The sequence below is a fragment of the Molossus molossus genome, unplaced genomic scaffold (assembly GCF_014108415.1).
Source record: "Molossus molossus isolate mMolMol1 unplaced genomic scaffold, mMolMol1.p scaffold_m16_p_12, whole genome shotgun sequence".
NCBI lineage: Eukaryota > Metazoa > Chordata > Mammalia > Chiroptera > Molossidae > Molossus > Molossus molossus.
The window spans coordinates 26052068-26066324 of NW_023425347.1; the positions used below are offsets into that span (position 1 = coordinate 26052068).

General features: G+C 45.1%; 1 protein-coding gene across 1 annotated transcript in view; it reads left to right on the plus strand.

The window, feature by feature from the left end:
• Window positions 1-2203: 2203 nt before the first annotated feature.
• The window catches only part of LOC118626244, a 37755-nt gene continuing 25701 nt past the window's right edge, over window positions 2204-14257 (plus strand). The window contains exons 1-2 of the mRNA XM_036255641.1: window positions 2204-2264; window positions 4298-4415. Of these exons, the coding sequence (XP_036111534.1) occupies window positions 2204-2264; window positions 4298-4415 (179 nt within the window). The remainder of the gene's footprint in view (window positions 2265-4297; window positions 4416-14257) is intronic.

Genomic DNA, 14257 nt, shown 5'->3' on the forward strand with positions numbered 1-14257 from the left:
AAGGGTAAATATAGCTCATGTACAGTGAAAATGAGCTGTATTTACTCAGCCTCTTTTGACTCCAGCTCTCTGCCTAACAGTGGGCAGCAGCAGCTGGGGTAGGTAAGTGATACTACACTGGAGAGCCTCTTAAATTGCCTTCTTCGTCACCGAGAGTGACACACAATCTCTTCCAGGAAACAACGTGAGCCCGCCACAGCTGGCCAGGGGGAGCTTTCTCTTCTGGTCTGGAGGGCTGCGCTGCGGTTTTAACAGCCTGGCTGCAGCAGCCTTGTGGTGAGTTTTGCATGCTGCTGGGTGAGGCAGGCGGGAAGAACGGCCTGTCTCTTGCAGGAAAACATCAAGGGCCCAGGCATCGAGTCTAATTTCTGACTCAGGCATGTGGGCTGGGGCTTGGGGAATCCTCGGAAAATGCCCGTCTTGTCAGGGTAGAAGAGAGCCGGAGGAAGAGCTTTCTGAGAGGCGGCTGGTGTTGGGGGTAGTTACAGATCAGAGGTAGGTCATGGAGGCCGGGAGCTGCCGCTCCACCTGCCTCAGAACGAAGGAGGCTAATGTACCGCTCTCTTTAGGGCTCACAGAGCTGCATTTTCTATTTTAGTGCTTAATTGCGCAGCTAAGGCGCGGGGACCCCAGTAACACTTGGTGCCGTGGTTTCTCCACCAGAGTAGTGGGATAATTCTCTGTTATGGGGGCTCTTCTGTGCATTGTCAAGTGTTTAGCAGCATCCTAGGTGCCAGTAGCACCCCCCATCCCATTGCGACAACCAAAAATGCCTCCAGACATTGGCAAATGTCCCCTGGAGGGGGACAATTACCCCCAACTGAGAAGCAATGCATTTTACAAAGAACTGCCTTCTTCCCCAACCCAACCTGTAAATTTATATGCGCTGCTCAGGAAGAGAGCAGGTGGGAAGTCAGATAATATGTTTTTAATATTTGACTACCAGGCTCCTTTATTAGATTGAAGTTCATGAAATTGTTTTTTTTTTTTTGGATGTCAACATGGTTAAATAATGACAATTTTATATGGTTCAACGTAATACTAGCCTCTGAAATCAGATTTGCATAAAGCTTGGTCATACGGGGCCCTCAGGACAGGGTCATGACCTATATTGTTTATTAAACAGTCAGAGAAGTGTCCTCTGCAAGGAATTGCATTATTGGAGGCGCGTGGGTGGGGGCAGGAGCAGGAGAGTGGAAGGATGAGCTAGAGCGAACCTGAGAACGGAGCCAGAAACATTTAAGGATATCTGAGTGGGGCCGGATAGATTTACATGTCCTGGCTGCAGGAAAGGAAGGTTCCCACTGGGGTCATATGGCAGGAGGCTCATTCTGGAGCTCAGGAGACACAAGGGGCTTGGCGGAAGAATAGGATTTCTGGGAGGGAGGCTGACTTTAGGAGTCTTAGAGCAAAAATGAACTGGAGTCCTTACTGCTGTTATGATTTATGGGCAGTGGTGAAGCACAGGTACAACTCTGGGGCGATTGGGAACTTGCCCTGGAGACTTGGGAACAACCCAAGTTAACATTATTTTGGAAGAAAGAGACTATCGGTGGCTGGCTCTGCCCTGCACATTTCCCCCGAGCTGGTTGGTATCGCATAAGCCTGCCTATCTGGTTTGGTAGAAGTTATCACCCTGAGAAGGGCGGGCACCTCCTCTCGCCCTTGGCACTAGCCTCTTTGGGAGCTGGCTCCTTTGCTCTCAGATTACTTTTGTCCAGAGCCATCAAGACACCAGTAGCACATGTTCCCTAAAAGAGGTGGGCACTTGGCCTTTTCTTCTCACCTGTTCCTTCATCCTTGCCTCTCACGTCTCAGTTTGCCCCTTTGAAAATCAGGGCACTCAAAGTCGTTTTCCCCTTTTATTACAAAATTGTTTGCTTGCAGATAGAAGTCTTATTTGAGGCAGGTGGGGCTACAGGATGGGGGGAACCTGGAGCTGGGGCAAGTGAGGTAGGGGCCTTGGTGACCATATGAGGCGTGAAATGACTTGAATAAACAGTGAATCCGAGGTGGAAATCCTGGAGATTCACAGGGTGAGAGGGGACCTCAAACATGCTCATTTCTGCAGCCCCAATTCACAGATGAAGCAACCCAGGCCCAGGGCAACCTCCTGACTTTTTCCCAGCACAGTTAGTTCCAACACGGGTCACTTGTTATGTTTGGCCTGAGCCCACATCTTTCTCTGACTTCCTCCAGCGCGATGCGGCATGACCAAGGGCTGCAGAGCTCCCCGGACACATGCTTGTCTAATGCTGGCCGAGGTGAGTGACTCAGCATCAGGCGTGCAGCCAGGCAACCTGGAGCCATGACAGCTTCCCTCAGGATGGCGAGCCCTGGCTCAGACTCCACACACATCTGCATCCATCTGTGAAGCATTTAGGTGGGAGGGAGGAAGCAAAGCAAAGAGGGAAGATACTCAGAGGGTAGTTCCTTCTGACTCCTGCGAGGGGCTCCCTGGTACCCACCTGGCATTTGGGTCCGATTCACTCCGCCCCTTCTCTGGAAACCAAAACTCAAGAAGAGGGTTCGTGCGCATACATCTGTCTAGGTGCAGTTTACCAGGAAGCTAAGGAAACTGAAGCTTCAGGGCCTTTCACTTGTGTGACCCCCTTTAACGCTCCATATCTAATTTGTATTTAAATTTTGAATACACTTTGCATTTTAAAAATTGTATGTACTTCAGGTTGTGCGAAAGAAGTGTGGACTGTCTCCACTTTCCTCTGCAACAGGAAACGGTGGAGCAGTAGCTCACACTTCCATTCAACCCGGTGGCAAAGGCACAAGGCTCAGCAGGGCCTGCAGGCAGGTGGGCTGTGATGGGGAGCAGAACACGTGCACCCACAGGAGCAGTTCTGCATGGGACCTGCTCACCTCCCACCCCGGATAAACAAGCGCCCGCTCACCAGTGAAGGCCGTGTGAGCCCACTTGAATTTGGCTTCCTTTTTCCTTCTTTCGTACTGACCTCTGGGATGTGGAAGGAGAAACGGTGGAGTGGGGACATCCAGAAGGAACAGGGCTCAGGACGAGGTTCCAGGCTGCGTGAGGACTACTGAGGGAGCTTCGAGGGCTCGCCAAGCCGGACACCAGCAAAGCCTGGTGCACAGGTCACGGGTGGGGCCTCGATGGCACCTCCTCTCTGTGCAGCACATGGGGCCACAGGTCCCAAAGTCTTCTGAGGGAACGGGGCCAAGCTAGGATCGCGTGGGAGCAATTTTGATCCGTTTGCCCTCCCTTCCCCGAGCTCCCCTTCTCCCTCGTTTGTGTGTGTGTAATTAGGCTGCTGGCCTGCTTACAAGGGGAGGAACTTCCTCCTCCTACTGCCTTTGTGGTAGTGTTAAGTGGACACTCTATTCTTCTGCGCTTCCTGCCTTGAAAGTGCCGACCAGGGTCACTTGCAGGGCTGTTAAACAGCTGCTGCCCCTCACCCCGGTGGCAAACAAGGCCATTCCAGGCCCATCCATCAGCTTGGCTGGACAAGTGTTTTGGGACCTGCCCGGGTGAAGGATGGGGAGTGAGCGTAGGCGTGGCCCTTGCTCACCCAGCCTCCAGACCTAATTTGTCCAGAGGCCCTGTGGCCCTCGAAGCAGGGAGAAGCAGAGCCTGTGCGAGGAAGCTCGCATCCCCATGCTGTCGTCTGCGTGGTGGCCATGGTGACTTTTTGCTTTCTCATGCATTCATTAACTATTAATTGATTTCCAGCTCAAGGCTGGATAAAAAGCTGCATCATCAACCTATTTATTTCAATAGCTAACACTTAGTGTTGATGGATGTCAAAAATAGTGCTTGATTCTGGAGGGAAAAAAGGAGTTTTTTTTTTTTTTAAATGGTCTACTTCAGCCTTCAGGGGTGGCGAAAATCCAACCCAAGGCTTTGGGTTTTTCTTTTTAAAAAAAAATTTTTTTCCTTTATTGATTTTAGAGAGAGAAGAACTGAGAGGGAGAGAGAGATGGAAACATCGATGAGAGAGAACATTGATTGGCTGCCTCCTGCATGCCCCCCACTGGGGATCAGGCCCACAACCTGGGCATGTGTCCTGACCGGGAATCGAACCAGCGACCTCTTGGTGCATGGGTCAACACTCAACCACTGAGCCACACCGGCTGGACATGCTTTGGGTTTTCAACAGAGGATGCCATCTATTGTACCAGACTGCCACAGAAAAATCGCACATAAGTTCTAGTTTTATACATGGAGAGTCTCAGATTTTAGTGGGTCACTCTGTTCTTGAGAAACCAACATTGAAAACCCAAACCTTTTGTTTTCTCGGCCTTTGGCCCTTACTCTCTCGAACAGCTTGGAGACCTGTGTGTTTGGGACCGACACCCCCAGCCCTGCACCTCTGGTGTCTGCGGCACTTTTGGTCTCTGCTGTTAAGGGCAGGAGAGGAGGCGATGGATGGAGATGAGCTATGGTGAGATGATATTCCCTTCCCTCAAGCCTCTGTCTGCCCTGAGAACTAGTCCTGGAGCTTGTGAGCTCTGGCCCTGGGACAGCCTGTGAGGCGACGGGGGAGACGGGAGGCCTTGGTGTGTGGGGACGGGGGGTTGGTGAATGACTAATGTCTTCTACATACGTTTTTCAGAAGTCTTCAGAGGCTGTTGTGATATTATACATACTTATTATAAAAGAGTTACATAATTTATAATAGCCTTTGTCATCGTGTGTTTTCTCCATCAAAGGAAATTAAAAGACAATTACTATCACATGGTAGTCGAAGACATTATTTGACTTAAAAGGGATCCTCGTGGTTGAAAAGTTCATTCATCTTTAGGAAATAAAATAAGAATGTGCATTCTGTTTTTTCTTTCAAATCCTGGGAGATAAAATAGAAACCACGGAAGCTGCCTGTGCTGTAGAAACGGCCTTGATCGGGCTTTACGTGCAGATCATCTGCCTTTCAGCAGTGTACACAGGCTCTGGGCTCTGTGCGGACGCGCTGATCAGCACGGTTGCTTTCAGAGGCTGGCTCTGAGCTGGAGCTAGCAGGCAGGCCTCGGAGGGGCAGAGACGGAGAAGGAAGGTTAATCTTCCCACAGCTACTGCAGTGTAGGAAGGCCCCTCAGATCCCTCCGCACACCTCAGCTGTTTGCCTTCTGGCCCAGTTGCCCTGGTTTAGTTGTTGGTTAAATATTTTCTTTGCTTTTCCTTTGGCATGACGGATTGTGGATATCTCAGCGTGGGCTCTTTCCCACCTGGGCCTACCCTGCTTTTTTCCTGGGGACATAAGGGGCTTGTTTGAAGGGCCTGACCTGGCGTGGATGCCGGGCAAACAGAAGCAGGGGCAAAAGCATCTCTGTGTGCATAGTGCTTGGGTTAAGTAGGCCTTTCATTGCAGTAGTCAACACCTCTTGTTGGAGCCAGACCCTTCAGGATTGATCCAGTGTTCACTGGACTTTGAGGTGGGCTGGGGAGGGGTAACTGTGCCCAGAATGGACCCACTGAACATGCTCCCCTTTGGTTCCTTCGTCCAGGAGATCTACTAAGGGAAACAGAAGCTCGTTAGATTCCACTTTGGGGATAAGTAGAATATGTAACCAGAGACAGTAAAACCATTTAGGAAGTTCCACTTAACACATTTCTATGATTCTTCATATTTTTATATCCTGCCCTTGATTTTCTATTTCCTTTTTATGAAATTTTCATGCGTTGGTTTCTTTTGAAAAATGAAATATTAAATCACACTTAACTGTATTTATCCAGACTCTACTTAATGTATGAACTCATGGGAATTGAGAGGGGCCGCTCTACTTGGACCCCAAATCCAATCCAATGTTCCAAGTGGGGTATCAGAAGCCTATTGGGTTTGGGGTGTGGTTTTCTAGTTGTGAAGAAGCATGTGTGAGCTGGCTGGTGGCTGATTGATTAAAAACAGCAAGTCTAGTTACTATTGCAAGGATAAAGCTGAAATATGGTGATGGAAACTATAAGGAAGAATTCTTAGCCCAGTTTTTCTGTCCTCAAACTTTCTTCCTTTGCCAAAACTATGTATATTCTGCCTCCAGATTCAATTCAAACAAAATATGACAAACTTTCAAGTAATTTTTCCTCCAAAACACTTGTCCCGAATCCATGCCTTTCTCCTATATTATCTACTTTAAGGTTTTTGAAATTTTTATTATTATTATTATTTTTTATCCTCACCCGAGGACATTTTTGCATTTATCTTCAGACAGGGCAGGAGGGAGAGAGGGGGGAGGAGGGAGAGAGAGAGAAACATCCATGTGAGAGAGACACATTGAGTGGTTGCCAACCAGGGCTGGGGACAAACTGCAACCGAGGTACATGCCCTTAGCCGGAACCCAACCCGGGCTTCTCTGGTCCACAGGCCGACACTCTATACGCTGAGCCAAACTGGCCAGGGCTGCTTTTTTTTTTTTTTTAAAGAGTAGAGAATAAAAGAAGTATCAGGAAGAATTTTGTATAAATAAATGCTTATGCTCAAACTCTTGGAAAGTTGAGATATAATTGATATATAACATCATAATTGGTTTCACAAAATGATCACCACGCCCTGGCTGGTTTGGCCCAGCAGTTAGAGCGTTGGCCTGTGGTTCAGAGAGATCCGGGTTCAGTTCCCGCTAAGGGCATGTACCTCGGTTGCTGTTTGTCCCCGGCCCTGCTTGGTCGTGCGGGTGGCAGCAACTTGACATGTCCCTTTCACGTCGATGTTTCTCTCTCCCTCTCCCTCTCACTCTCTCTCTCTCCCTCTCCCTCTCCCTCTCTCTCTTCCTCTCTCTTTCTCCCTCCCATTCTATCTGAACAAAAAATGGAAAAATGTCCTCGGGTGAGGATTAAAAAAACAACAAAAACAAAAACAAAAAAACCCAAAATGATCACCACAATAAGTCTAATTAATATTTGACAAAATCTCAAACTCTTGAACTATGTTCAAACTCTAAGACTTTCAAGTCCTTTCATTATTATATTCAGTTTGTGAATTAAATTTGTGATGACAACCAGTGAATCCTTATAATGGATTTGGCACTATTCATAAGCAGAAGCATGGAAAGGTGTGCATGGTTTCATTCTTGAGACACTTACCACCTAGTAGTCTGGGTAAGACTTATGAATGGGTCAATTGGAAGCGATACTTGATGGACCCTACCTAGTCTAGTCTCTAATTTAGTGTTCTGTATTGAAAAGATCTCAGGTGCTGATAGTCGGACAAATAAAGTGCTGAATTGTAGTCCTCAGACAATACTGCAATTGGACTTCAGGGAATGGGGAGACAAGGTGTGTTGCCAATAGTTGTTGTAGTTTATGTGCATGAACCGGGTAGGAAAGGACAGTGGAAAGAGGTTGAATGGATTAAAATGAGGTTATTTTAGGTAGTTGGGACAATTGGAGAAAAGACCCAGGGAACAATGCCTTGATTAGATCAAAGGATATGCACTGAATGAGGACCAGTAATAGATTAGAAGAGATTATAGTTGACTCTTGAACAACTCAAGAGTTAGGGGTGCCAACCCCAATGCAGTAAAAAATCCACGTATAACTTTTGACTCCCTCAAAATGTAACTACTAGAAGCCTACTGTTGACCGGAAGCCTTATCAATAGCATAAACAGTCAGTTATATTTGGTAGGGTATATGTATTGAATACTGTATTCTTAACAATAAAGTAAGCTAGAGAAAAGGAAATGTTATTATGAAAATCATAACAAAGAGAAAATACATTTACAGTACTTTATGTATTCATTGAAAAAAATCTGCTTATAAGTGGACCCATACAGTTCAAAGTCGTGTTTTTCAAGGGTCAACTGTAACTGTAGAAGGGGTAGAAAATCAGCTAGAATTGAGACTGGAATTAAGCCAAGTTAATAAAGCTATGAAGGAGCTATTGTGAATTGGAAAGAATGACATGCTAATACTGATTTTTTTAGGATGAAGCAAAACTCATTGCCTTGAATAAAAATGAGTGAGGTGTACAGTTAAAAATTTTTTTTAAATTAAAAGACATTTAAAGTAAAAACATTATAATTGTGGTAAATACACATAACAGAATTTATTATCCTAACGATTTTTTAAGTGTGCAATTTAGTAACATTAACTATATTCACACGTGACCATCATCAATCACCATCCGTCTCCAGAACTCTTGCCACTTTACCAAACTGAAACTCTATAACCGTTAAACAGCAGCTCCCCGTCCCCTCCCCTGGACACTGGCACCTGCCATCCTACCTTCTGTTTCTGTAAATCTTACTGCTCTAGGCACCTCATATAAGTAGAATCACACAGCATTTGTCTTTTTGTGAATGGCTTTTTCACTTAGCATAACGTCCTCAGGTTCTTTCACACTGTAGCATGTGTCAAAAACTTCTCCCCTTTTAAGGCTGAATAAAGTATTCCTTTGTATGTATATACCATAATTTGTTTATTCACTCATCTATTAATGGACGTTTGGGTTGCTTCCTACTTCTTAGCTATTGTGAATAATGCTGCTATGAACGTGGGTGTACAGGTATCTTTTTATTTATTTATTTTTTTATCCTCACCCGAGGACATTTTTCCATTTTTTTGTTCAGGTAGAGTGGGAGGGAGAGAGAGGAACAGAGAGAGAGAGAAACATCAATGTGAAAGGAACACATCGAGTGGCTGCCACCCGCACGACCAACCAGGGCCGGGGACAAACTGCAACCGAGGTACGTGCCCTTAGCGGGAACCGAACCGGGGTCTCTCAGGACCGCAGGCCGACGCTCTAACCGCTGAGCCAAACCAGCCAGGGCTACAGGTATCTTTTTAGACCCTGACTTCAATTCTTGGATATATACCCAAAAGTGAAATCGCTGCATTATGTGTTAATTCTTCTTTTTTTTTGAGGAACCACCGTACTGATTTCTATAATGGCTGCATTTTTACATTCCCACCAATAGTATGCAAGGTTTTCGATTTCTCCACAGTCTTGCCAACACTTGTTATTTCTGTTTTTATTTTAAATTGTATTTTGTAGTAGCTTTCTCAATGTGTATGAGGTCACATGTCATTGTGGTTTTGATTTGCATTTCCCTAAAGACTGGTGATAGTGATCATATTTGTATATGCCTGTTGGCTATTTGTATATCTTTTTTTGGAGAAACGTCTATTTAAGTCCTTTTCCCATTTTTAATTGTTGTTGTCATTGAGTTTTAGGAGTTTTTAAAAATACATATTTTGGATATTAGTCCCTTATGAGGCCTCAGCTTTGTTCTTTTTTTTTTCAGGATTGTTTGACTGTTTGGGATCCCTTGAGATTGTGCATAAATTTTAGGAAGGAGATTCCTGTTTCTGCACAAAATAAAGTTATTAGCATTTGATAAGGATTGCTTTGCATCTATAGATTGCTTTGGATAGTATTGGTATCTTAATATTAGGTCTTACAATTCATGAACACAGGCTATTTTTTCATTTATTTGTGTCTGATTAAATTTCTTTTAGAAAGGTTCTAGAATTTTTAAGTATACAACTCTTTTACCTTGTGGGCCAATATTTTTTAAAGTATTTTATTCTTTTTGGTGCTAATGTGAATAGAACTGTTTCCTTAACAAAAGCAGGCAGTTTTGCCTTTCATGATGGTCCTCCTGCCTCCATTCCACTCTCCTTTTCCTGAAGACCGGCTGATACTAATTAGGATGAGTGTGGGCCACCCAGAGGGTCACCTTTGCCCTAGGAAGTGGCTACAATTCTGAATCTTCAGAAGGAAGGAGTCGGGGCTGATTTAGTGTGGACCTGAGGTTGTTCAAGGTCTGAGCCTTACAGACATATTATCTAATGTGCTTTATTTGGACCACAAGTATGCATAACTTTCTTCCAAATACTACTCTGAGCAAGGGGAAGAGAAATGTAGCAGCTGTTGGGAGGCTATTCAATTTTTAAAGTTTGACTCTACTAACAGTTGGAAGAAGCAAACAGTATGTCCTTATTCCTGTCGTCTCCTTACATTAATTCTGCCTTGATCTAGCTCTTCTTTTCTCGTTTCCCCTATATTCACACGTTTATGTCCCTGCCTCACTCTTTTTTCCGACTCCCATTTCCTCAACCTCCTTAACACAATGTAACTATGCCACTGATTCCCTCAGGTCTTTGCTGGGCAGAAGCATGCTTCTGAAAATGAACTCCTTTGCAAAGCAAGGACAGGTGAAGTCTTTGCATTTTACAACATGACAACATCTGAATCTGAGCAAGGGGACATGAATCAGTCTAATCTGGTGACTTCAGGAGCCCACAGGAGGGAAAATGATGCTTGGCTTTTGCCTAGGCCTGAATGTGGTCTGACGGTGAACAGAGGAGCCAGGGTCAGGCGACTTGGAGGCCAGGTGACATGCTGGCCTTTGAGGCAGAGCAGCTATACACTAAAGGAGTTGACCTCAGCCCCACCTCTGCGTGGATTGTCACAAAGTCTCAGGGAGCCTGGAGCTGTAATTGATATTGGTCTCTTAATGGCCCATTTCTAACCTTTGAGTTTCCTACAAGCTTGATGTTGGGAGGGTTTTACCCTTGAACTGTGTGGTTGCAGGGACCTCAGCGTGCTCCAGCAAGAGTCTGTGAGCTAAGCTTCAGAAATGAGGAAGATTTGTTTACAGATCACGGCCTGCTGGAAACTAGAGGGCCCCGAGCTGCCTGGACCGGCCGATTGTCGCAGCACGAAGGCGGGAGGCCTGCAGGACCTCTGGCAGATGTCACCTATGTGACCACTGTGGGCAGGGAACAGCCCCCATCTCCAGACCTCCTGGTGACTGTCGCCTTCTCTGGAGACCACCGAGACTAGCGTGCCACCCTTCTTTGCTCCACAGCGGGAGGCAGGGCTGGCAGGGAGCAGGATTTGGGATTCTGCTTTGTGTCTGGCTGCTTCACAGAGCTGTTTGCAACGTGAATTTGATACGAAGTCCGCACACATTTCACCGCATAAGGCACATTTTATCTCCCTTTCCAGAACCTCCAAGAGAGCCAAGCTTGGTGCCTTGCCAAACAGGCTCTATTCCTTATGTCTGATCCAGTGTAAGTGCTGCTGGTTGCCGTTCACCTATTGAACCTCACGTCCAGAGCTCTGGATGCGACATGAAGGAGACTGTAGTGAGGGCAAGCTGAAGGAGAGAGCCCGTGCCAACAATTCCTCAGGCAGTGGGTGATGGGCTAAACACACAAACAGGTCAGGTAGACTAGAAGAACACACACACACACACGCACACACGCACACACACACGCAAACCCACAACAAAGACAAACACTTATTTCCTACTTCCTTCCGCCCATGCACCTATTATGGGTTGCTGGAGGCTGAAGATTGATTACTATTTTGGGGCCTCTGATTATAAACCCATATGTGTAGGATTCAGCTGTAAGATTAGGACCTTCCTTGCTGAACCAACGGAATCGCATGTTATTAAACCTTCCCCCTCAACTTGCCATCTGTTCCTCTCTTTCCCTGGCCCTAAGACCCTGAGCCCAGTTCTCCTTTTATCTTTGTTGCCTGTTAATTCCTGTTTCATCAGGTGGAGGGCTTGTTCTAGAAATTAAGGTCTCAGAGGCAAGATTGCTCAGCTTCCTCTTTTTGGGAAGAGCAGGGAGTCCTGAAGATTCCAATAATCACACCTTCCCCTCGCCTCCTGAACTTAGCCTCTCCTGTGTGCATCCGGCACCTTTCATTTGTAGCCCTGAACCACGCGGGATCTTTGCCAGTGAATGTATTTTATCTGCAACCGGATTGTGGGACTGGGTGTAATAAGCTCCAAGCCTACTTCCAAGCAGCTCTAGAGTTTCCGATTCTAAGTGTTTTAAGTGCTCTGACTGAATCTTGGTGACTTTATTTGCACCTAGGCCCACAGTGGCTTCTGGCATTAAATAGATGTTTACAATTACCTCCCTCTTGGGGCATTCAGAGTGATTGTCTTAGAAGTTTTCTGGTCAGGCACTGGGGGGGGGGGGGGGGGCAGTGACATTCTCTCCAGACTGAAGTTGAGAGGCAGATGCTACAGTGACCAACGCCTCCTCCAAACTCCTTCATAATAGGAGAGCCCACCTGCCTCCTCTTAACAACTGTGAAGCCATGATAATAGACCTAATAAAATGTCCCTGCAGTTTCAGGAGGATGTGGTATCTTTCATTTCCTGTCCCACACTGCTGCTTTGTATGGAGGACTGGCCGATCCTAGCTGTGAAGTAGGAGTGCCATTTGGTGCTCACAGTGATGGAGGGACACCTCATGAGCTGTCTAGACACTCAGTCTAAAGCAGGGCATTAAAATGTTGGACTGGGAAGAGACCAGACCTGCATTTCAATTTCACAGATGAAACATGGACTCCTGTGGGGTGATGAGGCCTGCTGGCCGCCTGCTGACCCACTGTCTCCGTCACGAGTGCCTTCTTCTCCTTTTGCTTCTTCCTGAAGACAGGGCCGGATGAAGAGGTAAAGCCCATGTGCAGGAGCAGGGCAGGAAAAGGTGGGAAATCTGCACCATGCTCCCATGGTGCTCTGCTTATCTGTTTTTATTACACTTTGCTTGCGTCGTGGGGGAGCTTACACACCAACAAGTTGTCAGTGGCTTCACTGTAAAACAACAGGCCGTTAACAGAGCAGCCGAGGGACTCGGACGCGGTCCCTGCGTGTCGCGCGCCGGTTCCCAGCGCACTTGTCCTTCCGTTCTTTAGCGGAGCTCTGAAGACGGATCTAATTTGTGTCCTGTCTGCACAGGAAGAGGACAAGAATATATGAATCAGGGTTCAGTTGATTTATTTTCTAAACCTTGAAATTTAGAAATAAATTTGGGTTCACAGAGAAGTTGTAGAAATCCTAGATTACTTACATACCCTCTACCCGCCTGCCCTGACTTAGAGTTTGAGCATGTGGGCGTCCTCATTCGCTCCCTCACAGGGGGGGCTGGGTTTTGTTCTGGCTTAGAGCCGATTGTTAACATTCCTGGGGCTTTGTGAACTAGTTGTTTCATTGGGACGTTGTTAAACATGAAATTATTTTAGCTACAATTAAATTATATTAAAAGAGGCAGATGCCAGTGATGAATGCCTCCTCCATATTCCAAACTCAGATCAATACTTAATACTTAAGATTCATCTCTTCCTAATTATTTTACTAATATTTATGCTCTGGAGGTGATTTCCTTCTATTCTATCTCTGACGGATATACTATATCCTAGAATGCTACTCAGCATCTGTCTCAACTCGTATTCAGTGACCTCCCATGGAGACAAATCAGGGCTTGATTTATTGCTTTATTGTTGGTCTAGACTTAAGAAAGTGATGAGACTGTGTTAATAATGCAGATTATGGTGTTATGTCTGCAGCTGTTACACTGTGAACAGTATCCTCAGGTTGGCTACAGACAGAAGAGTTTGGCAAAAATCACTAAAAGCATTCTGTGAGAATCAATTGGTTATATGGAACTTGTAATGAAGTGTTTTGCATATTTAATTATTTTGTAAATTGTGCATTGCATAATCTTCATATCAGTAAAATTTATATTAACCTTATGTGCATACATATATATGCACATGTTTTTGGAGAATTGGTTATTAAGCACTTACCAACACAGTACTGTATACATGTGTTATTTTTTTCTAAGGGTAAGTTGCAAACATATTGCAACATATTGCCCCTTTACTTCTAAATACTTCAGAATGTATTTCCTTAAAAATAGAAAAGACATTCTCATAAACAACTGGAGTAAGCCATCAAACACAGGAAGTAAACATTAATACAAAACTATTATGTAATTACTGATCTTATTTAAAATTTGCCAGTTGTCCTAATCATGTCCTTTCTTGTCCAAGATGTAATCCGGAATCGCTCATTGCATTAAGTGCTCATGTCTCCATATATCCTTTAATCTGGAATAATTTCTCGTTAAAAAAGTCTTTTATTGCTTTAACATTTTTGAATCGTTAGGCCAGTTGTTGTGTAGAATGCTCTCTGATTTTCCTTTGTCTGATGTCTCATGCTTCTATTTGAATGTTGCATACTTGGTAGGAAAACCATAGATGTGATGTTGTATTCTCTTAGTATTTTACATCAGAGGAGGATAATACCAGTTTGTCTCATAGGTGATACATTGTAATCACTTTGTTAAGGTATTTGTCTACCAGGCTTCTCTAATGTAAAGTTATTATTTTTTCTTTGTGATTAATAAGTATTTTGTGGGGAGAGAATTGAGACTATACAAGTATTCCATTTCTTAATCTTTTTTTTTTAATCCTCCCTTGAGGATACTTTTCCATTTATCATCAGCTAGAGGGGAAGAGAGAGAGAGAAAAAGAGGGAGAGAG